The following is a 23,711-nucleotide window of genomic DNA, read 5'->3' on the forward strand; positions in this document are numbered from 1 at the left end:
TAATAATTTGACCTTGAGAGTCAAGGTCATTCAAAGGTCAAAGTAAAATTCAAGTTGCCAGGTACAGTAACCTCATGATAGCATGTAAGTATTTGAAGTTTGAAAGCAATAGCCTTGATACTTAAGAAGTAAAGTGGATCGAAACACAAAATTTAACCATATATTAAAAGTTACTAAGTCAAAAAAGGGCCATAATTCCGTAACAATGACAACCAGAGTTATGCAACTTGTCCTTTTACTGTACCCTTATGATAGTTTGTGAGTGTTCCAAGTATGAAAGCAATATCTATGATACTTTAGGGGTAAAGTGGACCAAAACATAAATCTTAACCAAATTTTCAATTTTCTAAGTATAAAGGGCCCATAATTCCGTCCAAATGCCAGTCAGAGTTACATAACTTTGCCTGCACGGTCCCCTTATGATAGTTCATAAATCTTGCAATTATAAAAGCAATAGCTTTGATACTGTAGGAATAAAGTGGACCTAAACACAAAACTTAATCAAATTTTCAATTTTCTAAGTATCAAAAGGGCACATAATTCTGTCAAAATGCCAGTCAGAGTTACATTACTTTGCCTGCACAGTCCCCTTATGATAGTTAGTAAGTGCTGCAAGTATGAAAGCAATAGCTTTGATGCTTAAGGAATAAAATGGACCTAAACACAAAACTTAACCAAAATTGTCAATTTTCTAAGTATAAAAAGGGCACATAATTCTGTCAAAATGCATGCCAGAGTTATCTAACTTTGCCTGCCCAGTCCCCTCATGATAGTAAGTAAGTGTACCAAGTTTGAATGCAAAAGCATTGATACTTACTGAGAAAAGTGGAACTAAACGCAAAACTTAACCAAAATTTTCAATTTTTTAAGTATAAAAAGGGCACATAATTCTGTCAAAATGCACGCCAGAGTTATCTAACTTTGCCTGCCCAGTCCCCTCATGATAGTAAGTAAGTGTACCAAGTTTGAATGCAATAGCATTGATACTTTCTGAGAAAAGTGGACCTAAACGCAAAACTTAACCGGACGCCGACGCCAACGCCGACGCCAAGGTGATGACAATAGCTCATAATTTTTTTTCAAAAAATAGATGAGCTAAAAATCAATTGAGGCCATAAGAGCATTTTCATACCTTTATTATATATTGCATGAAATTAACAATACAGGCAGCTTTTAATGTATGTAATCTATCTATTTCACTAGAAATTAGGCACCGTCTAAAGATGGTATCCTAACCTTGGTCACTGAAGATTCACCACTCAAAATGTGCAGCTAAGCTCCATGAGATACACATGCATGCCCAATATCAAGTTGCTATGTTCAATATTGAATAATTATCTCCCTTTAAAGCTTATTACTTCCCTTGGATTAGTATTTTTGACCTTAGACCTTGAAGGATGACCTTGACCTTTTACCATGATGATGTGTTTGTCTGAAACACAATGCCGCCTATTGTGCCGCTTTGATTTATTTAACAAAAATATATAATTTGGCAGGTCGGATAATTATGTCCATTTAAAGCTTATTACTTCCCTTAAATTAGTTTTTTCGACCCCTTGACCTAGCTTTTGAGCTGGCATGACCCATATTCAAACTTGATCTAGGTATTGTCTAGATACAACTCCAGTGCCTTCCCCAGGAATTTGTTCAGGCGCCCCGGGGGTGGGTGCGGGAGGGGTGTCCCCTCCCAACGTTGATATTTTTTTTAATTTAACGTGTCAATTCACGTTCTGTGGTGCGTTATAACTCAAAGAAAAACAGCGTCAAAAGACGTCATTTGGTGCGCTATGACTCTTCAAAAAAATCCCCCAGTCATTTAAAAATATATTTTTTTATATTGTTTAATTGTTTTAAAACTTTTTGAGCACAGATAGTAAAATCTCGACTCGAACGATTCCCCAAACCATTCATTTCAATCCGACTCTATTACTGTATACTTACTATTTTTCAAGTTTCTATTTATTACCCGATAATCCCGTTTATTCCGTTTTTATCAATCTCTTTCTGGTAAATATTTACGATAAAAGCTTTCAGTTATTTCTTTAACACAACCCTTGCCATTTTTAAGTGACTATTTATAGATTTGATGAAATATTGCCCCTGAATATGCTTCAATCCCCTGACCTGTTGTGTTCTTGTTAAAACGCTCAATACACGCCATTTGTATGCAATAGACGCGACGTTGTACATGCTGCATAATTTTCGCGCTCTTTTTAATTGAGAAAAAGATTCGACACAAAATAAATTTGCACTGCTAATTTGAAGCAAAAATATTTAACGTTGCGGTAACATTTACATTCGGAAGTGTGTTTCGGATTAAAACAAGTTAACATCGACTTACGGTAATGGGTTTCGGAGTACAAATTTAATTATTCCCATTTGAGATTTCAACAAATATTAACCGTTGCGTTATAAATTCAACGATAATTTGTTTACACACTTCACGAGTCGAATAAATGGTTTGACGGAATTATGCATGAAATTCACGTTGTCCACGAGGATCACGGCCGGTTGCCATCATCAGTCTTCTATCGATTATCGGACGAAACATTTACAAGTGTGCGTAATTAATTCAACGAAAATTTGTTAAAGCGCATTACGTGTCGAATAAATGTCAGAAAAACGAGGTGAATCAGTTCTATAAATGGACATGTTGAAATATACATGTACTGGAATTAAATAAATTGTTATCACATAATTGTAACCGCTATAATAATTAATTGTTTACCACTTGCAATTAATTTCTCGTATTAATTATGAGTCATAGGTAACACTTGTTTACAGTAAAAAGGTGTGATGATGATGCCCGAAACCGTCTTTAATGTTCAGTACTGTACTAATTACCGGTTTTATATTACTCAAATGGTACAAGTACTTGCTAATCAAGCTGCGATAAACTCTTACTTCATGCCCGACGTCAATCAAAAATAATGGTCGATAGTTAACCCCGCCCTCATAAGCATTCTCGAAACCGATTGGACGATGAACTTCACAGTTTGACGACTGGAAAGTTACCAGATACATCCTTGTCAGCATTTAAATGACCGTGTAATGTGGCTAGAATAATCGATACGCGCGTCATGCTATTCTCTTATCAGTGGATTATCCATTACCCCATGTGGTGTTTATGGCGATTACTTGTGAAAGTCGGTACCGAGTGCTCTTTTAAAACAGGGAATATTGATACACTGATAGGAAAACCTTGATTTTTTTGGACAATCTCCACTTTCTTTTACTGAAGAATACACTGATCGGAAAATTTTAAGCGCCCCGGAGACTCTGATTTCGAAATTCAAGCGCCCCGGCAAGGGGCGCTTAAATGGCCTGGGGAAGACCCTGAACTCCTGACCAAGTTTCGTAAAGATCGGATAAAAACTATGTGAATTAGAGAGCGGACATGAAAAGTGTGACAGACTGACGGACAGTCTACTGACAGACAGACAGAGCGAAAACTATCAGGGCTCAACATTAACTTTTGAAGCCACTTATCCGGTCGGACATGTAGACCAAAATTTCACTTGTCCCGACTATTATATCTTATTCTGCTCAGTACTTTGCAAAATAATGAAATAATACAAAATGATCAAATCATAAAGACTTTTATCGTTCAAAATGCATGTTAATATAAATAAACGAAGGGCCAAAGATAAAAATATGCCTGGAGCCGTTGACCAGACCGACCCTATTTTTTACCGCCAACCCTTAACTTTTTTCTCGCTCAGAGTACGAAAAAATTTAGAACTAAGAGATGAAAGATTTATCTTTCTTTTAATGCCAAAATTATTGTTTGTTAAGCAGAAATAGGTGTCCACATCTTAAGTTAACCCGAACTTGACACAACATTTTCTTCCGCCATTTTGTATCGAAACTGGAATTCAGTGTAGCGGAAAAAATCCAATAACAAGAAAGTCATATTTAAATCGAATAAAACCTGACTGATTTTAAAAGAAAAATACATTTTAAACATTATTTCAAATTATTGTACATGTAATTTAAATTTCGGTATTTTGTAATATAATTTAATTATACAAACCAATCGTACCTTCGATTCGAAGTTTGACAGCTTCGCATTTGTTTTTTTATGTAAACGTTTCCGTGTTTTATTAAATGAAAACATAACCTCAAGTGTGCAACAATACTCGCTTATCTCAATAAGGTCAATATCTGTAATATCTTTCTTAGTTTTTGTGCACAAATTTCCTTTTAATTATTTAAAACATGTTGATACGAAATGGTTATCTATAGTCCTGAGTACGGTGTAGTATCAATTGAAAATATCAGAATATCTCGCGCTTTGTCGTATAAATGTAAACAAAATATAATCGACAGTTTTTGTGGTAACTCCACATAAATAATTGATTAAAAATTTAAAAGGCATTTTTTCTCAGTAATTAAATTATAAAGACCACTTGTCCTGTCGGACTAGCAAATTCTTTATTTACTTGTCCAGACTAACAATTTAGTTTTCCTGGACAGTCGGACTACCGTTAATGTCGAGTCCTGACTATATATCCCCTTTTCTTCGAAAGGGGGCATAAAAACAACACCTAAAACAACTTATACCATCCAAAAGGCCAATACATCAGAAATCAATAGTATTTTGCCCGTTTATTAATAAACCTGAGATGATACAATTCTTTTGGCTTTGTTCTATGTTGAGTGACATTACAAGTGAAACACAAGCACAATCTTACCAGTCAAAGAGGTCTCCGTTGTAAGTACCAAAAATATGTGGTTTTACTTCAAGGATATGGTCAAAAAACCTTTTAAGCATCGTGAACTGAAAGAAAACAAAAGCCGTTATTAATATACATCATACAACTGACCTATGAACATGTCCTAAGGTCAGGTCATTTTGCAATTCAAACTGGGGAATGTACAAGGGGGTTTTTACTGAGCCATGACTGCAATATCATTATTATAAACTGTAGCAAAAAAAACAAGTGCATAAGCTTAACCCTTAAAAGGATGCTCCAAATAAGCAATGACGGACTTCATTAGATTAAAAATATACCAGACTTCACCTAAAAATATATAGTGTCTTCTTATTTGTAAGTTTTCTACAGCAGCATGTTTCAATTAATCTGCGATTAGCCCAATACCCTAATAAAAACTATCCAGAAATATATTGATCTCAGAAACTGCAAAAGATCCCCAAAATCAAGATTTCCAAAATAAAACAATCCCAGTTATACAAATCATGTTATTATTACATGTACAGCCCACCTCATCAGGTTCATTGAAGATGGTAAAAGGTCCCGGGAACTCGGGGCGGGGAGTGTACTCAAAGTCCTCGATATCTTGTGATATGATTTCTCTGTTCGTGACGAGGTAGCCCTGACCGTCAATCATGTAGGAGATCATCATGATCTGGTCAACCGAGGAGTCCGGAAACTTCAGTGGCAACTTTGTGGTCTCAATGTCAAAGGCCAGCACAACTGGATCCTTCAACATATAGGACTTCTCTACTTCTAAGCTATTCTTTCAAACATTTCAAAATCCAAGAAGACCCAGGTTTTAGAGATTTTAATAAGGAAAACTGAGGTATACTTCTGTATCTGCAGTCATAAAAGTTAGGAATTTCAACAAGCAAAGCTAAATTCTTACGTTATTACCATATTTAACAAGAGCACCACATAGCGGGTGCCAACGCTGGGCTGCAGGTTCAGTTTTAAATAAATGAAAGCTTGTCAGAATTTTTTTAAGAGGTCACAGTGACCTTGACCTTTGACCTAGATACCCAAAAATGGGTGTGGCGTGCAGAATTCAACAAGGTGCAGCTACATATGAATTTTTAATGTTGTAGGTGGAAGCACTTTGATTTTAAAGCCAATGTCAAGGTTTTAGCACGACACCTGATGATAAGCTGGCTATGACAATACCTAGAGTTTTCTCCGAAATCAGCCAAGCAAAAAAGAAAACTTTTTTAATCTGTTCCATTCCTTAACCTTTTAAGTTTACTTCCACTAGATAACAGGGTTTTGAGAATTGTGCTTAATTTAACTGTTATTGCTGTACATAATCAGGGATTATTTAACAAGACAATACATCAATTTCTGATGCCATGTTAATAGATCCGAGCCTTCTGGATTTTATCCAAATGTTCTGAAAAAATTGATTTGCATGCATGACGGGTCAATCTGAGAGGCCAAACTGCTGTACCCACTCATCATTTCTATATAAATGACAATATTCGTGCAAGAAAATGCAAAATTAAATAAACATACAGGACGATGCATGAGGTCCTCTCTGCGTTTGATCTCTGGTGGTTGACTTCCCTGTCCCCGAATGGAGAACCAATGACCCACATTCAAGTTGAGGTCTATGGAGACGCGCACATGGTACGGCACATCATGCTCCCTTAAAAAAGTAGAGAGATCAAAACTTTACAACAGAATAAATATTCAAGTTTCAGCAAAAAAATATAATGTTTTTGTGTTGTTTTTTATAATCTAAATGAGGACACACTTTGATTAGCACTAGAGATTACTAAGTAACTAGAATAACTTTGGCAATACCTGTAGTTTATGCATAGCATATGTATTAATGGAAAAATGAACCCTACTGTACACTAGAAGTCCCAGGAAGCTCATAAGTCTCACAAAGGTTTCATTTCCTTGCAACAAATGCCTCTTGCATGTGGGAATTTCGCAACAAACTTAAATTTTTGGAGAAAGTCACAATGATTAGCAGTGTTCTCCAAAATAATAAGTAGCCAGTTATATTTTCACATTAGCCGGCATCTAAGCAATAAAACAGTTGTATTTGCACCATTTCAATTGATATTTTGGGGAAGAGGAGCAAATATCCAGATTGAATGTAACCGGTGAAATCGCTGGTTTCTGGTGCTTCTGAAGAACACTGGATTAGCATTTTTAGACTCAGTTGCGTTATCTCATTTTCTTATCCTACAATCCAACCTGATGTCCACAATATTGTCCATCTGGTCTACTATCTTCCTGTTGGTCACATCATCATCATCATAATAACTGAAACACAAGGCAAACCGACACTGTATTCCACATGATAAATTGTTGTTATTTTGTAACATCTTAATTGCATAGCATTGTATTTAAAATGGGAGTACTCTGAAGAGTTCTCTATTATTTCTTAAGTAAATAATGGTTTATTAACCCGTCTGTTAGAATCGCGATACATCAATAGGTCTGTAATTTGTTCACCAAAAGTCCACCAAATTAATTATATTTCACTGCAAATTGCAACAGTGGTCTCCCAAACCTTGTATAAATCTCATGTGACTTGTCCCGCTCCTTGTTCTTTCTCACTGCTGGCTGAATCTCGCGCTTAACTTTGGTTAGGTCCTCCACACTGAGGAAGGACAGCTTCAGGTACTGTCTCTTCAACCCCACCAAATGATTGGGCTACAAACAAGCACTATTTAACTATTTGCATGCTGGGAAATTTGTTGTCTGCTGAATTTCTAAATTTGCATTTTCTTTGATTTTTTTTTTCAAAGAATACAATCAGACTAGCAAACAGTTTGGATCCTGAGGAGACGCCATGTTCTGTGGCGTCTCATCTGGATCCAAACTGTTAGCAAAGGCCTTCAAAATTCGGTTCCAGCACTTAAATGAAGAGGAATCAACAGTTGCAGAGGTGGAAATGAGGACATACATAAAAACATTGAAGTAGTAAAATTTGACGTGGACAAGCTTTTATTTAATAATTGCAATGAAGAGATCAATACATTATATTCTGTAATTTCCTTTGTGTCAAAATAAAATGTTGAGCCATCCAGAAACAATTTTGGACATTTAGAATATTAAATTAATGCACTTCTATATTGCATATAATTTTTTGGAAGATAGCAGTCTCCACATACATCTGCTAGCTCTTAGACAAAGCAAGTGAATATGTGGGTGGTCCAATAAAAAATGCTTGAATATCGATCGTCATGGTTGGTTAAAAACTTTAGAAACAATATATATTCAACTGGCCAGTAAACTGAAAATTAGGCTGGCAATTGTTATGAGGGTACTTGACCCTGGTTTCAGTAATGATTTTGAGACTTTCATGGAGACAAAGATTTCATGACTTACAATTTGCTGACAGGCACAAAACAAGTCCAAGATAAAACAAGAAATGTGTTTGTCAGAAACACTATGTGTCAGAAACACTATGTCCCATTTTGCGCCGCTTTGACTTTTTTTACCTTGAAGGATGACCGTCAACTTCCACCACTCAAAATGTGCAGCTTCATGAGATACACATGCATGCCAAATGTTAAGTTGCTATCTTCAATATGCAAAACTTATGGCAAATGTTAAAGTTTGACCAAACCAACAGACAGGGCAAAAACAATATGTCCCCCACTATAGTGGTGGGGGACATAAAAACATATGTATTTTATTTTTTTTGGAAACATACAAGCTCCAAGTCTTCTTTGTTTACAGTCTCCACTGATGCAATCTTCCCAGAGAACTTCTTTGTCAAGTAGGCGGCTACCTCACGCTCTGTGCTTTTCTTGCACAAGACATAGAAGTAGGGCTTGTATGGTAGGGTGGCCTACAATAAGTCGGTGCATATTTGTTCATAGCATATAGACACATTTTTCTTCTTCTGATACACAAGCACTTCAAAAGATAAATTATAACAATTCCAATGCTTTCCACAGGATTTATGTCAGGCGCCCCGGGGCTGATAGGGGTGGTTTCGGGAGGGGTGGCCCCTCTAGACGTTGATTTTTTTTAATTTAACGTGTCAATTCACGTTCTGTGGTGCATTATAACTCAAAGAAAAACAGCGTCAAAAGACTTCATTTGGTGTGCTATGACTCTTCAAGAAAATCCTCCAGTCATTAATATATATATATATTTTTAATATTGTTTTAAAACTTTCCCGCACAGATAGTAAAATCTCGACTCGAACAAACTTTGCCATTTTTCTATAGTATCAAATAAATTGTAAGTGACTATTTATAGATTAGATGAAATATTGCCTCTGAACATGCGTCAATCCCCTGACGTGTTGTGTGCTTGTTAAATACACGCACGCTTTCTAGACAAATGACGCAACGTTGTACACGATGCAAAATTTTCGTGAACTTTTTAATTGAGAAAAAGGTTAGACACAAAATAAATTTGCACTGCTAATTTGAAGCAAGAATATTTTAACGTTGCGGTAACATTTACATTCGGAAGTGTGTTTCGGATTAAAAACGCGTTAACATCGACTTACGGGAATGGGTTTCTGATTACAAATTTAATTATTCCCATTTGAGATTTCAACAAATATTAATAGTTGCGTCATGAATTCAACGATAATTTGTTTAAACACTTTACGAGTCGAATAAACGTTTTGATAGAATTATGCATGAAATTCATGTTGTCCATCAGGATTACGGCCGACTGCCATCATCAGTCTTCGATACTAACATTTACAGGTGTGCTAATCAATTCAACAAAAATTTGTTAAAGCGCATTACATGTCGAATAAATGTCAGAAAAACGAGGTGAATCAGTTCTATAAATGGACATGATGAAATATGCATGTGCTGGAATTAAATTATTATCGCATAATTGTTACCGGGAGTTATTTGCACAACAAGTAATTAATTGTTCGACACTTGCAATTAATTTATCATATTAATTATGAGTCATAGGTAACACTTGTTTACAGTAAAAAGGTGTGATGATGATGCCCGAAACCGTCTTTAATGTACTGTTCTAGTCACCGGTTTTATATTACGTAAATGGTACAAGCCCTTGCTAATTAAGATGTGATAAACTCTTACTTCGTTCCCTGACGCCAATCAAAAATAATTGTAGATATTTAACCCGCCCTCTAGTGTTTTTCCAAGACCATTTTAGCGTGGCAAAAAGCCACGCCGCCCTCCCGGATCGCCACTCTGCCCTTTTCAAAGGCAAATTTCGCCACGCGCCCTTTTTTTCAAAGGCAAATTTCGCCACGCGCCCTTATCGATAACATCTTTATTGCCATACGATCTAACTTGGTCCGCAAAATCAGCTTCCTTGATTGTCTGTATTGCTTTGACTGAGCTTGATTTACTCAAGAGACGTGTAATCGACTATATAAATTGAGCAGATTTAATCTATTACAGTGCTCGATTTATAGGTAGGTCTTACTGACTGCTCCAAAGCTGTGAATTAGTCATGCCTGAATAACCTTGTGTCAGTATCAATCGATAATGCGGAAGGCTATGTTATACCAAGCGCACTTTTCCGTCGGCAACGTGTACTCCTCAACGATAAAATCATTACTTCGGAGACTTTTGATGAAAAACTCGATGTTATTCTCGTGGCAATTGTGCACTGCATGCATTATTCAGTTATATCAAAACATATATTTTTACGCATAATTTCATTTAAAATCAGAAACAAATTTATTGTTTATCGTTTTCGTCTTTAAGATAATTAGATCTAATTATTGAAATAATTACTGAGACGTATACTAATTTAACAAAATGCGAATCGCGTATACGACTCAACGTTTCTATGCGCACCTGTCGCTTACATCATTTGACATTTTATCAACATGGCGGACTATACAGAATAAAATTGTGACTTGGCAAAAATGGCAAATAACGTCGTAAACGATCGAATAAACGATGGAGATTATACATTAAGAAGGAATTAATGAAATGTCTGTGATAGTCAACAATGCATAAAAATGTTTTAGATAGCAACAACATTATTTATTTATTTGTAATCTACTCAGTGGATGTATGTCACGGAAACGAGTGTTTGCATATTGTTAGCGATGAATTTACTCGCAATGTTATTTTAAACATCTGTCAAGATTATTGTTAGAAAATGGGATAAGACAAACATGGTTTCATTAAATGTTAGTGGATCTGTGTATAATCAGATTCATATGCATATATTGCTTTATTATGTTTGTCGTGCTGTACAGTTTATTGAAACAGCATGGAACTTAAATGTACATTGCAAGGTAAATATATTAATATAAATCAGTTAATACATCTAATACCATTAAATGTGCTTGTTAATATTTTTTTCCACAACTGCCTCTGATGCGATTACATGTTTTTCCCTAATTCAGGTATTCACGGAACGTTTTTGCCCTTTTTTGCCTAAACTGCGCGCTAAAATGCCCTTTTTTAAAGTAATGCGCCATGCCCCTTTGCCCTCCTGGGAAAAACACTACCCTCATATGCATTCGCGTAACCGATTGGACGACAAACATCACAGTTTGACAACTGAAAAGTTACCCGATACATCCTTGTCAGCATTTAAATGACTGTGTAATATGGCTAGAATAATCGATACGCTCGTCATGTGATTTTCTTATCAGTGGATTATCCATTACCCTATGTGGTGTTTATGGCAATTACTTGTGAAAGTAGGTACCGTGTGCTCTTTAAAACAGGGAATATTGATACACTGATAGAGAAACCATGACTTTGTTTGACAATCTCAACTTTCTTTTACTGAAAAATACACTGATCTGAAAATTTCAAGCGCCCCGGGGACTCTGATTTTGAAATTCAAGCACCTCGGTGAGGGATCGTTAAATGGCCTGTGGAAAGGCACTGCAAATCGCTGGTCTATGTCATGCATACAATTTATTTTTATCATATGAACCTTGAAAGTTTAAGAAAACAAGACAGCAGCCTTGGCCCCCAATTATGTAAAAAAATGAGTCCCAAACTGTTCAAACTTGTGCAAAAATGAACTTTCTAAAATTGTGAAAATTATAAAAGTTAACATATTAAAAATGTGAAAAATTGAGTCGCAAACTTCTTGAAAATGTGAAATTTGAATCATGAATTTCCCAAAGTTGTGAAAAACAGCCTTTCTCGACAAATGTATTAAAGCCCCACCTCCACAACATTGAATAGAAATTTAACAAGATGCGTTTGTGAAACACAATGTCCCCCTATATGACGTTTGACTTTGAAGGATGACCTTGACATTGTGAAGGATGACCTTGACCTTTCACCACTCAAAATGTGTAGCTCCATGAGATACCCATGCATGCCAAATGTCAAGTTGCTTTATTCAATATTGCAAAAGTATCATAAAATAAGCGATTTGGGCCACATATATTTGACCTCTGACCTTGAAGGATGACCTTGACCTTTCACCACTCAAAATGTGCAGCTCCATGAGATGCATATGCATGCCAAATATCAAGTTGCTATCTTCAATATAGATATTTATTGCAAAATGTTAAAGTTGGCGCAAACAGACAGACCCAACAGACAGGGCAAAAACAATATGTCCCCCACTACTATAGTGCGGGACATAAAAAGTCAACAGAATAAGAATGATGGACTATCCTCATGCCATGATGACCATACTCTGCATAGGAACACCAGTAGTTTCAAAGCAAAGTCAAGCACTCACCTTAAACCTCCCACCGTCGTCCTCAATGAAGTAATAATCCACTGCACTGACCAAGCGCTTGTCTTCATCCATAACATCCGCCTACAAACATAACATGCAGTAATAATACAAATGAGAATCCTTTGCAGCTTAACTGCTTAGACAGGGCTGTTTCTTATTAATAATTTGTGCAATTAATTTGCATTAATTAATATGTTAAGTTATTGTGGTTATCTTTTTTTTAATATATAATATTTCCCCCAAATATGACGTTTTCTAAGGCAATTTCGGGGCCGATATTCGACCCCATTTTCCTCAAAAAAGAGTATATATTTTTCCCCCATTTTGTAGAAAAAATCCACTCCAAAAGTAAAAAAATGTCTTATGATAAATATACAGGGCTCAACATTAATGGTTGTCCTATTGCCCCTGGCAAGTAAAAGTTGGGTCTGGGCAAGTTATTTTATAATCTAGTTGTCCGCCCGGAAAAGTGCAAAAAAGAACAAAGAGCATTTAATTTAGACTTTAATTGCTGTAATCATTTTGTTTAATGTTCAAAAGTAAAAAAGGTTTTGTGGTGTATCATTTTGGTTTATTAAACAATATGAGGTTTACAGTTGATGTGATATTTAATGTTTGGGCAAGTTGCTTTACGTTCATTGCAAGTAGATTTGGAAGTACTGGCCTGGTAGGGCAAGTTGGTTTTTCGGTTAATGTTGAGCCCTGTTATATCTCAAATTTATTTCATAAACAACTAATAAAGTATATAACTATAATTAATATGATTTTGAATTATTATAAAGAGTTATATTAAGTTAGTTTTTCCCAAATCAGGAAATTTAACATGAATTGCATTTTTTTCCCAAAATGGCCAGGGAAAGGCCTGATGTATCTATATTGTGTCAATATTTGTTGATAAAAACATTCCAATTTGGTCCATTTTATTGATAAAAAATGCTCAAATTTTCCATTTTATCGATTAAAAAAATCCCAATTAGACTCAAAATGGCTAGGAAAACTAAGACTGTGCATGAAGGCTGAACTGTCTCAAACTAATGTTGAAAAAATCATTGATATATATTTAAGAAAAAGGACAGACATTCAGCTGTGAATATTACATTCATTCATACATGTGTATTCATATAATAATATAATTACATATAAAAGAGTAAATTTTTAATTTTCCCCTTTTCCCAAAAAAACGACGCGTTTTTCCCCTTTGGACGGGCCCCGCCACCATTCCCCTATAGGTGAAAAAAAACACTGCTTTGTCACTTTACCCAACTAAAGCCCGCCTACAGGCGGAGCGTCGTTGCATTGGAAATCAATATTGGCCAATGAGAGCGCATGCTTGGTATGACAGCTCTCGTAGACAGGGCTTCCCCTGGCTCAAAAGTTTCTTTAGCCAAATTCGCCTTGTTTTGGCAAAATTCGTCTATTTTGGGCTATTTTTAAGTTTAAATGAAGACAAAGTTGTAGCCAAGTAGAATTTTCTTTAGCCAAATAGGTCAATTTGTAGCCATTGGCTAATTTGGCGAATGGCAGAGTAAGCCCTGGTAGACTGGCAATACCTGCAGTTAAATCATGCAGACGACTCGTGACGTATATGTAATTGCCACAGAAATCCTGGCCAGTTACTAAGAAGACTGATGAAAGCAACCGGCTGTAATCCACATGGAAATCGTGCATTTTTTTTTGAAATTGGGAATTTTTGCCACATTTTCGGAAAAAAGTAAACTTTTTGTGATTGGGAACATAGCCCAATTTCGGCTATAAAATCGGGCCAAAAAAACCTAGAGGTCAGTGACCTTGACCTTTGACCCAAAATGTCGCATGTAGAACTCAAGGTGCATCTACATATTAAGTTTCAAAGTTGAAGAAGGAAGCACTTTAATTTTAGAGGCAATGTAAAGGTTTAAGCACGACGCCGGCGGACGGCTAGGACAATACCTCCGGTTTTCTCCGAAAACAGGCTCGCTAACAAGAGCAGCACATAACGGGTGTCATGCTTGGCTTCGGTGCATTTTTTAATAAATGAAAGCTTGTCAGAATTTTTTTTTTTTAGGTCAGTGACTTTGAAATAGTGACTCAAAAATGGGTGTGGCGCATAGAACTCATCAAGGTGCATCTACATATGAAGTTTCAAAGTTATAGGTGTAAGCAACTTGATTTTAGGGCCAATGTTCAAAAACTTAACAAAATGTCAAGGTTTTAGCACGACGCAGATGGCAGACGTCAAGCTGGCTATTACAATACCTCGGGTTTTCTCCAAAAGCGCCAAGATGATATCTTTTTTTAAAGACCTCTATGAATACAAATGTGTGAGAAAGGTGGTGCATTCAGTTAACAAAAGTGGAGCCTTATTAATATAGACCCATTTACCCATTCGTGTAAGTGTTGTTCAAAACTAATGTACATGTCAAAGATAAAATCAAGTACTGTATCAATGACTTGCAACAAGAAGTATTGATGTTCACAAGTACCGGATGCATGTTGATGAGCCAGCCACATCGCTCCTGTGGATCCTTGTACCTTTCATAGCCAAACTTCAGGTCAATTTCATCATTCAACTTGGCTCTGGAAAGACGCTTCTCTGACGACTCTTCCTTCCTAGAGAGTAACAGACCAAGAAGACACTGTCAATGTTTTATCCCATCATCACCCCTGCATCAAGGATATAACCATCAATAGACCAGTTCACGCGTGACGTCACGCGTACCTGCGTGTTTACATCCGGGCTATATTGGTAGTCAAAAGAAAGATACAATCAATGGGGAGAAATAGAGCGTGATTGATTAAATTTAAACGATTATATTTAGATTTTATTTTTCAACATGCCAACAAGTTGTTCTACGTTACTGAAACAACTAAGATTGAACACAATGAATAAAAAGATCAAATCCAAATAAAAAACATTTACAAATTAACCATAATGGTATTTGTCTGGGCAGGGACCTTTACCCTGGTCCGGGAAAACTAACATGTTGACACATTAAATAAACATTTAATTAAATTAAATGCAATAGTTTTCATTTGATTGTTTTCATCAATCTTAAAATCGTTTAAGCCTTTGTATTCCGGTGTTTAATTGCCCCTTTGTTCTGCCTAATCCGATTATCTCGTTTTGATCAGATATTGTCCAGACCTAACTAACAACATGGTGTCATAAATCACACTAGGTGGCAGATGACAATCTGGTCATTAAACGCAATTGATGATGCCACCATGTCTTCATTCTGGTAGTATTAAGTAACTAGGCATTTGGTTGAATAAATTTACCACCGACATACTTAACAGTTGCTTATGCAATTAGATATGTTACATAATTATTGTACAAATTTGAAGTCTATAGATAATCGGAAATTGAACACGGTAAAGATACAAGCCCGTTTTATTTATAAAAAATAAAGTATTTATGAATTATAAAATGTAAATAAAAAATATTTAACGTATTTAGCGGTCATCGGTTAATTATAAATAAGTCATTCCGTATGAAGATGTAATGTTACGGCAATGCACGAAATACATCATAAAAACAAGAAATTACGTTTGACATCAATGGGGGTAAATAAAAATGAAACAATGTGTATATATTATATTATATATGTATATATATTATGTTGTATGTGTGTGTGTGTTTGTGCGTGTGTGTTAAATGTTAGATAGTTGTCACTCATACTCGATCACTAGTAACGAGTTTACAAAATACATGAATACACAGTTCAATTTACATCATGTGAGGTTGTGTTTTTCAGTTGAATGTTAATATTCCTCAAGTCATTCTCTGAACAACACCCATCCAAATTAAAATCACATGTAAATACCGTCATGAACTTCGCTTTTAATAGGGCTTTGTAGTACGTTTATTTTCAATGAAACACTGACACATTCTAGCTATCACTAATTTTTTATTATTCTAGTTTACGCATGCAATTGATAATTATAATTTTATAATTAGATGTATCATTATTTTTATTGAAGCTTTTCTGCAAATAATTATACGGCTAATGCATAGAGCTCTTTGTTGCGTCGAATTTTCTGTCGTTCAGTCTTCAGACAATCTTAATTACTTTTATGCTAATGACGCGTTCTTTTAAAATGCAAATAAATGTGTTAAAGCATTCTTTTGGCACTAAACATGATATTTTTAAAATACTATTTAGGTGTTGTTTTTTAGTTTCTTTTCGATTTATTGACTAAACAAGTCTCGTTATCCATATGCTTTGCGTTAGCTGCAAGCAATGCTTTTGACTACCAGTGCATTGCGCATGCGTGAAAATCGGGAATCAAAACAATAACAATGAACTGGCCTATGGTATAACTACGCTTCAATTCCATCTTGTTGAAAACAGCCAACATAAACAGACATCTTTAAAGCTGTTTTTCTCCAATAAAAAAAAAGATTTTCTTTCATTATAAATAAGAACAAAACAAATAAAGCAAAATGCACTTTATTGTTCGGACTTTTGTTTAACAATTGACATGTTCATGCTCAATTAAGTTGTGCTGATTTTTCACAAACATTTCTTTAAAATGCAAGGTCTTCAGGTAGGTAAATTCTTTAAATTCAATGGGTCAGACAAACCTCACCCAATCACGGTTAGAAAAGCTCTCCCATGAAAACCGAACATAGTCAACTTACACTCTAAAGTTGACTTTCAATATAGACTTAATACATTACAATTTTTAATTCGTTTGAATGTACAAGATGCCACATGCAGGGCTTTTTTCTCTACTTTGGTGTTAAAATAAGAGAATAAGGCAAGTTACTGTAAAACTTTTGCCGACAGAAATTGACGAATGTGGTTTCAAAACAATTCGTGCCTAAAAAAATAATGCATATTACCGCAACGAAGAGAAACATACTTCAAATTTAAGTGTCCTGAATTTAGGCATTGCAAATATAGTTTTTATTTTAATTATGACAAAAATGGAACTCGTTAAATTCGGCGAAAATAAGTTTTTTAAATAAAGATTTAAACACTCGCGAAATGTGTTACACACTTACCCAGACTGTTGTTCGCTCTGATGTTGCTCATTTTTAAATTTCCCACTGTTTTGAAGAACCATTTTACCGTCTTTTCTGCTCAGTCTCCTTTTCCTGTTCGCAACATGAGGCGGCTATTTTTCCCGGTAATTTTTGTGTTTGGCGCGAATGAACGTCCTTGAACTTTGGGGTACTAAAGCTACAAAAAAATTATTTTACGAAAATATTTAAGGATGTTTGATATTTTCTACAAAATTTTCAACTTGAATATTGATGGTTAAAATATATGTGATAACAACAATACAACTTCATGATATCTAACTACACTTTATAATGATTTGTCCATACAAGTGAAATAATAATTTTCGGATCTCAAGAATTAAAAATTCGACATCCTTTGGAATGAATGTCATCACTAAATCATTGTTGTTGAGGTATTTCGTTACAATAGTATTAAATATTTTGCATTTGCAGTCAACTTAAAAAATATGGTAAATAAAAGCAACATGGCTAAATGGTTTTTTTTTATTAACATAATATGAAAAGACGTTTGCAACATATTTTCGCGAAAGTGAATATCAGGCTACACTGTACTATACTTTATTCACAGGTACTTGAAAAAAAAAATTTGGTCCTTATACATATAATAAGAGTAAAGGTATCCAACGATGATTTCACAGGTGTATTGAATAACACAATGCAACAGCATAAATGATCAAACAATGCACACATATGTCTTTGTGGTTGCCAGCAGGAAGGGTCCGCCGTCCGGCATCTATGATAAAACACCTTTTATTTGATGAAAATCGTCCAAGTTTGTCCAAAACAGCCTAAAGTTTCACAAATAGCACCCCAATATGAACGTGTGTAATTCCGAACGTCCAGCTGTCAGTATTGAATGAAGGCGACTTTCAGTCGATTTTTCACAATAAAATAAGAACATTGCTGTAAACAGGGCTTAACACTAAGGCACGTCCGAACGACATTCACTGCCTGTACCTAGGTCCGGGCTAGCCAATGTCCAAGGAACATGCCCGACCTGTCGTGTGTATTTTGGGTGGGATTATGCGTTCTATATCAATAAACTGCAGGCTTCCTGAAAAGGCCGGACCTCCGGTCTTGTCCGGCAAAATTTTTTACGGTCCGGCGAAGTTTCTTATATTGCCGGTCCTTATGACAGGCTAAACAAAATATGACTAAATACCGAAAAGTCTAATACTTGCCAAAAGAACGATAACATCCAATTGGAATCACTCTTTTCGTGAATTTCGAGCCTTTTTGTCATTAAGAACACTATGCATTACTTGTTCTTAAGAGTACTCTCCCTTTGTTTTTCGAAAACGTCTATTTCATTGTTCTGACATATAACCATCTATCCTATTACAAAGGTTGGAACAAAAAACTGCACATGAAAAAATGCTTATTCAAATGATCGAAATTGTCAAATTTGAAGTTGTCATCATCATATATAAGCAATGTTTTGCTTTGAGTATCGTCGGAACGCATTAAATAACACGGAAATGTGCTTATATAAGTGTAATATCGTTTTATCTGTATATCATTTTATTTTTGATAATATAAAACAGATAGTTTTGTAAAAGATTGATATTGTACGGAGAATATATAAAAGTATATTTTGTACAAGTTGACTTCATAATTACATATTATATTGAATGAATCACATATTTTAAAATTACAGTGATTTACATTTGCATAAGAACACATAATGATATGATGTTATATGTTCCAAAATCAATTACTTATAGTTGTCCAATACTTATACACAGGCTGCACATTGCAATAAATATGAGTTAAACTTTACTAAATTCTTCAGTTATAAAGTCACACTGTTTGGTCAGGTGAATTTTTGTCTGGACAGGCATACTTTTCCATCAGCCTGTCCGGTTAACAGAGACTGTTTGGGACTTTTCAGGAAGCTTGAAACTGTGTTTTAAATAAGCTTTTCAAAGATGCAGAAATCTAAAAACAGTATGATCAGATGACAATTTAATCCCAGAGTGAAGTTGGAGACAACAAACGGATCGTATCTCGAAATATATTTGGAACCCTCTGATTGCAATAAAAGAGAGGCCGACAATTCAGAAAATCCCCGGCGGTTTTCCTGGTAAAACACGCCAGTACCTATCATCATTGCGCATCTCCACGCACAAGATAATACAAGTTTAATGATAAATATAAAGGTTTTGATAATACTTGGGTAAGGGCACATGAAAGATTGGTCAGGGCTAGTAGGTTCTGCATTTACTAGCCCAAATGGGCTAGTTGAAGAAAAAGTTAGTGTTAAGCCCTAATAAAGTCCACAAATGTTTTTCATTAACTACCTTCGTCTTCGAACTACGACAGGGCCCTCAATCCATTTTAGGGGAAGCGGGTTTTTTTAGTTACTCTCTAATTATTACATTTGTACATGTTTGCACTATATTCATTGCTTATTTCATAATTTAGTATGTTTGAAAAGATTAAATTAAAATAGAATTGAGATATAATAATCATGAGACATCTGTCTATAAAAAAAGGGGGAAAAAAGTATACTTTTCAGGGGGGGGAATGCGGCCGAATTTCGGCCGTGGATTTGACAGATTGAGGGCCCTGTACGACGTTCTTATGTCCCAGTTGAACGGTAAAAAGTCGGAAATTCAGAAGAAACAACAAATTTAGTGTACTTTCACTTTCACGACCATCATTTTGAGGCAGAAATCGGTGTTACAGACAGAAGACGTTTCTTTTGGTTGAAAATAAAATTGGTAAACTTGTTCTATTATTTACAACTTATTCAACCAATCGATAACACGATAAAAATTTACCGCGTTTCATCAATAAAATGGATTCAGTTTGAACATAAAATATAATATTTTGTGTATTTTCTACGTTTTCTTAGTATTTTTTGTTGTGCCGTTACCAATGAACGACGTAGTTCCATGTCAAACTGAGTAAATGACAAACGTATGTGGAGTTTATAGCAAAGTTCTTGTTTAAGTGTGAACAATCGACCGAAAATCGCCTTCATTCATTACTGACAGCTGGACGTTCGGAATTACACACTTTCATTTTGGGGTGCCATTTGTGAAACTTTTGGCTGTTTTGGACATACGACGGTTTTCATCAAATTAAAGGTGTTTTATCATAGATGGACCCTTCCTGCTGACAACCACAACGACATATGTGTGCATTGCTTGATCGTTTATGCTGTTGCATTGTGTTATTCAATACACCTGTGAAATCATCGTTGGATACCTTTTCTCTTATTATATATAAGGACCAAATTTTTTTTCAAGTACCTGTGACTTTATTTAGGAACAGAACAGAACAGACAGTTTATTAAGACTTATACATAGGTACATCGTCTTTAATGCATAGTAATATAAATAAAGTAATGTCACGAATCAGTATACTATAATAAGTAATCAAATCAATATACTCATGTATATATCCCAGTGTGACCCAAATTCGACAATGTAACAGTTACATGAAGCAATAGTTAGCAAATAATGAAAGAAATAATGAAATGTTTAATAGCACAAAATAATAATTTTAAACTCTGCTGTATTACTTTGAAATGATTCCAAGACAATAATCATCCATTTAATCAATACAAATAGAACATCATTGAATTTAAGTGTCGTCAAACTTGGGTTGCGGTAGGTTAGTAAGTTAAACGAAACTTCAGAACTAAATTCAATGAACTGACATTTCTACACAAAATGAGAACAGAGAACAATAACGATTTTGACAAGGAGAAACATAATGATTGTAAAGGCAGTAAGGACAAACTATTACAAATGAAATAATATCAGTGACTGAAAAGTGATATAAACACTTCTTACAAGCAAGTTAAACTATTAATTCAAGTAGTGGTATTTAAAATAGCATTTCGTACAGTTAATGCTTCCTTTACATATTTACATACGTTTAATACTTCAAATTTACAAGTTGATGTTCATTAACTATGGAACTTAAGACCCGATGGATTTATGAAATAAAAACGTTTTATGAATTTTTGCGGTATAGAACGGTAACATGAACAATCACAAATGAAATGAAATTCATCCTCTATGTCCCGTTGATTACAACACAAGCAATAACGTTCTTCACGGGGAATATTGTTGCCTGCGTATCTTCCTGAATTCTCAATGGATGGGCAGAAGCCCTTAATTTCACAAAGTATAAATGTAGACTCTTGGGTAATAAATCTAATTAGTTTTCATATTCAAGAGTGGTTTTAAAGGGGCCTTTTCACAGATTTTGGCATATTTTGAAGTTTGTCATTAAATGCTTTATATTGATAAATGTTAAAATTGGATCTTAAAAGCTCAAGTAAAAAATCAAGAATAAAATTTAAAAAAGGAAAAAAAGTAGCCGGTACCAGGGCTCAAACCAGTGACCCCCGGAGTTCTGGAGTTAGTCTGAAGTAAAAACGCATAAGACCTCTCGGCTATTCCGCTGGGTATACACAGTTTAAGTATTTTATACCTTATATAAGCAATTTTCGTAGTTTCGGAAATTTAAATGACAACAACAGAACTCTCCAAATTATTCAATCGTTTCGCGTTGCAACGCTTTATAATTTTTAGGTTTTCAAATCGTCAAAAGATACATAAAATGGCTATATTAGACTATGGTAAATGTTCAGTAATACTGTTTCCTCACAAATATCATAACTCAGCGATTTTCCTCCTTCTTTATAAAGTACCGGTAAACGGCACTTTTCCAATGACGAAAAAAAATACAAATTTCCCAATTGCTGTCCTTAAATTCCCAATTAAAGTTAAAAAAAAAAAAAAAAAAAAAATTTTTTTTTTTTTTTTTTTTAAAGCAACATTTAGTTAGTTTCCCTTTGCAGCTCTATAGCTTGAACCTAGGTTTATATAATATTGACAGCTTGAAAACACTTGTTTATCAATTTAAAGTATTTGGGAGCAAAAAATCAAATACACCAATTTCCCAATTTGAGGTTTTCACGACTCGATTTTTCCCAATTTTGAGGTTTTCACGACTGGATTTTTCCCAATTGGACCGGTACGGGTACTTTTCCCAATTGGACAAGGAAAATCGCTGTAACTATAACGAAAATTTGCGAATTTGAAACAAATTTTTTCAATTTTGTCAATTTACCAAACCGTGAAAAGATCACTTTAAACATTCTATACATATCTAGAATAGAAATTCTATTCATATCACCAAACCATTCTTGTTTAAAGGTGTCAATAATTCTGCATTTTAATTCACATACAAAAGCCTGACTATTAGTTATATTTGCAGCTTCAAAAACAGAGGAAAATCCTTAATCGTTTAACAATTGTTTAACATTTGCGACCCAATTGTTGCATCCCTTATTACAATCATTTAATGCTTGCATATAAACAGTTTTGTCTACTTGAATTGAATAAATAAGTATAGCGTTGTCTTTTACGTTTTAATGTCGTCCTTTCTCAATCATAACAATATATCAACTGACACAACAATAACAAGATGACGTGCATGTATATGACGTTATTCGGCGGCGTCACACAACGGCGCGCCAACGGCGGCGTCACACGACGGCGCGCTAAATTCCCAACATTCTCCGGGCCACGAAATATTAATATTCACTTACAAAATATGCTTATTTAAAAAAAATAATTAAATCTTCTGATGTTTTTGAAACTTCAAATGTCCATAACATCAGAAAGAGTTTAACACTTGATTGCACACAGTTAAAGTCAGTTGTCGTCACAGTGTACTTCTAGCAGGTATAATTTGACGATAGGTCTGGTGGTGATTCGACTTGATGTACCGAGGCGCGCGGCCCTCGTCAACCCATCATTTCTGGTGAGAAGCTCGTCTACCACAGCCAGGGTCCGCTGAATTCGCTGTTTGAAGTCGTCCTGCACGATAACAACGTCGCCCAAAGGTATAGTCTGATGATTGTTGCCGCCTTACGTTTGGATTTCCCTCAGTGACGTCAGATATTCGTGAGTCCATCGGGGACAGTACTGTTCGATAAGACGCACGGGAGCCTGTGCGCGTTGTGTGATAACACGACATGTAACGTTGGGGAATGAACTATCACCAAAGACTTTACCTTTGGGCGACGTTGTTATTGTGCAGGACGACTTCAAACGGCAAATTCAGCGGACCCTGGCTGTGGTAGAAGAGCTTCTCACCGGAAATGATGGGTTGACGAGGGATGCGCGCCTCAGTACATCAAGTCGAATCACCACCAGACCTATCATCAAATTATACCCGCTAGAAGTACACTGTGACGACAACTGACTTTAACTGTGTGCAATCAAGTGTTAAACTCTTTCTGATGTTATGGACATTTGAAGTTTCAAAAACATCAGAAGATTTAATTATTTTTTTTAAATAAGCATATTTTGTAAGTGAATATTAAT

The 23,711-nt window shown here is 35.2% G+C and overlaps 2 protein-coding genes across 6 annotated transcripts in view; one reads left to right on the forward strand and one right to left on the reverse strand.

Moving 5' to 3' along the window:
• The window catches only part of LOC127860117 (DNA polymerase epsilon catalytic subunit A-like), a 131,222-nt gene extending 113,723 nt beyond the window's left edge, over positions 1-17,499 (reverse strand). The window contains exons 1-9 of the mRNA XM_052397948.1: positions 17,338-17,499; positions 14,813-14,939; positions 12,351-12,431; positions 8,389-8,526; positions 7,240-7,382; positions 6,921-6,989; positions 6,228-6,360; positions 5,227-5,445; positions 4,695-4,780 (exon numbers count right to left, since the gene is read on the reverse strand). Coding sequence (XP_052253908.1) covers positions 4,695-4,780; positions 5,227-5,445; positions 6,228-6,360; positions 6,921-6,989; positions 7,240-7,382; positions 8,389-8,526; positions 12,351-12,431; positions 14,813-14,939; positions 17,338-17,399 — 1,058 coding nt within the window. The 5' untranslated portion in view covers positions 17,400-17,499. The remainder of the gene's footprint in view (positions 1-4,694; positions 4,781-5,226; positions 5,446-6,227; positions 6,361-6,920; positions 6,990-7,239; positions 7,383-8,388; positions 8,527-12,350; positions 12,432-14,812; positions 14,940-17,337) is intronic.
• The window catches only part of LOC127860122 (39S ribosomal protein L40, mitochondrial-like), a 250,497-nt gene that overhangs the window by 213,531 nt on the left and 13,255 nt on the right, over positions 1-23,711 (forward strand). The window contains exon 1 of one of the 5 annotated variants that reach the window (XM_052397964.1): positions 17,594-17,750. The exons of 3 other annotated variants lie outside the window; for them this stretch is intronic. In XM_052397964.1, the coding sequence (XP_052253924.1) occupies positions 17,719-17,750 (32 nt within the window). In that variant the 5' untranslated portion in view covers positions 17,594-17,718. Of the gene's footprint in view, positions 1-17,593; positions 17,751-23,711 lie in introns of those variants that run through there. One more of the 5 variants, XM_052397967.1, reaches the window with a different exon arrangement.

The sequence above is a fragment of the Dreissena polymorpha genome, chromosome 15 (assembly GCF_020536995.1).
Source record: "Dreissena polymorpha isolate Duluth1 chromosome 15, UMN_Dpol_1.0, whole genome shotgun sequence".
Taxonomy (NCBI): Eukaryota; Metazoa; Mollusca; class Bivalvia; order Myida; family Dreissenidae; genus Dreissena; species Dreissena polymorpha.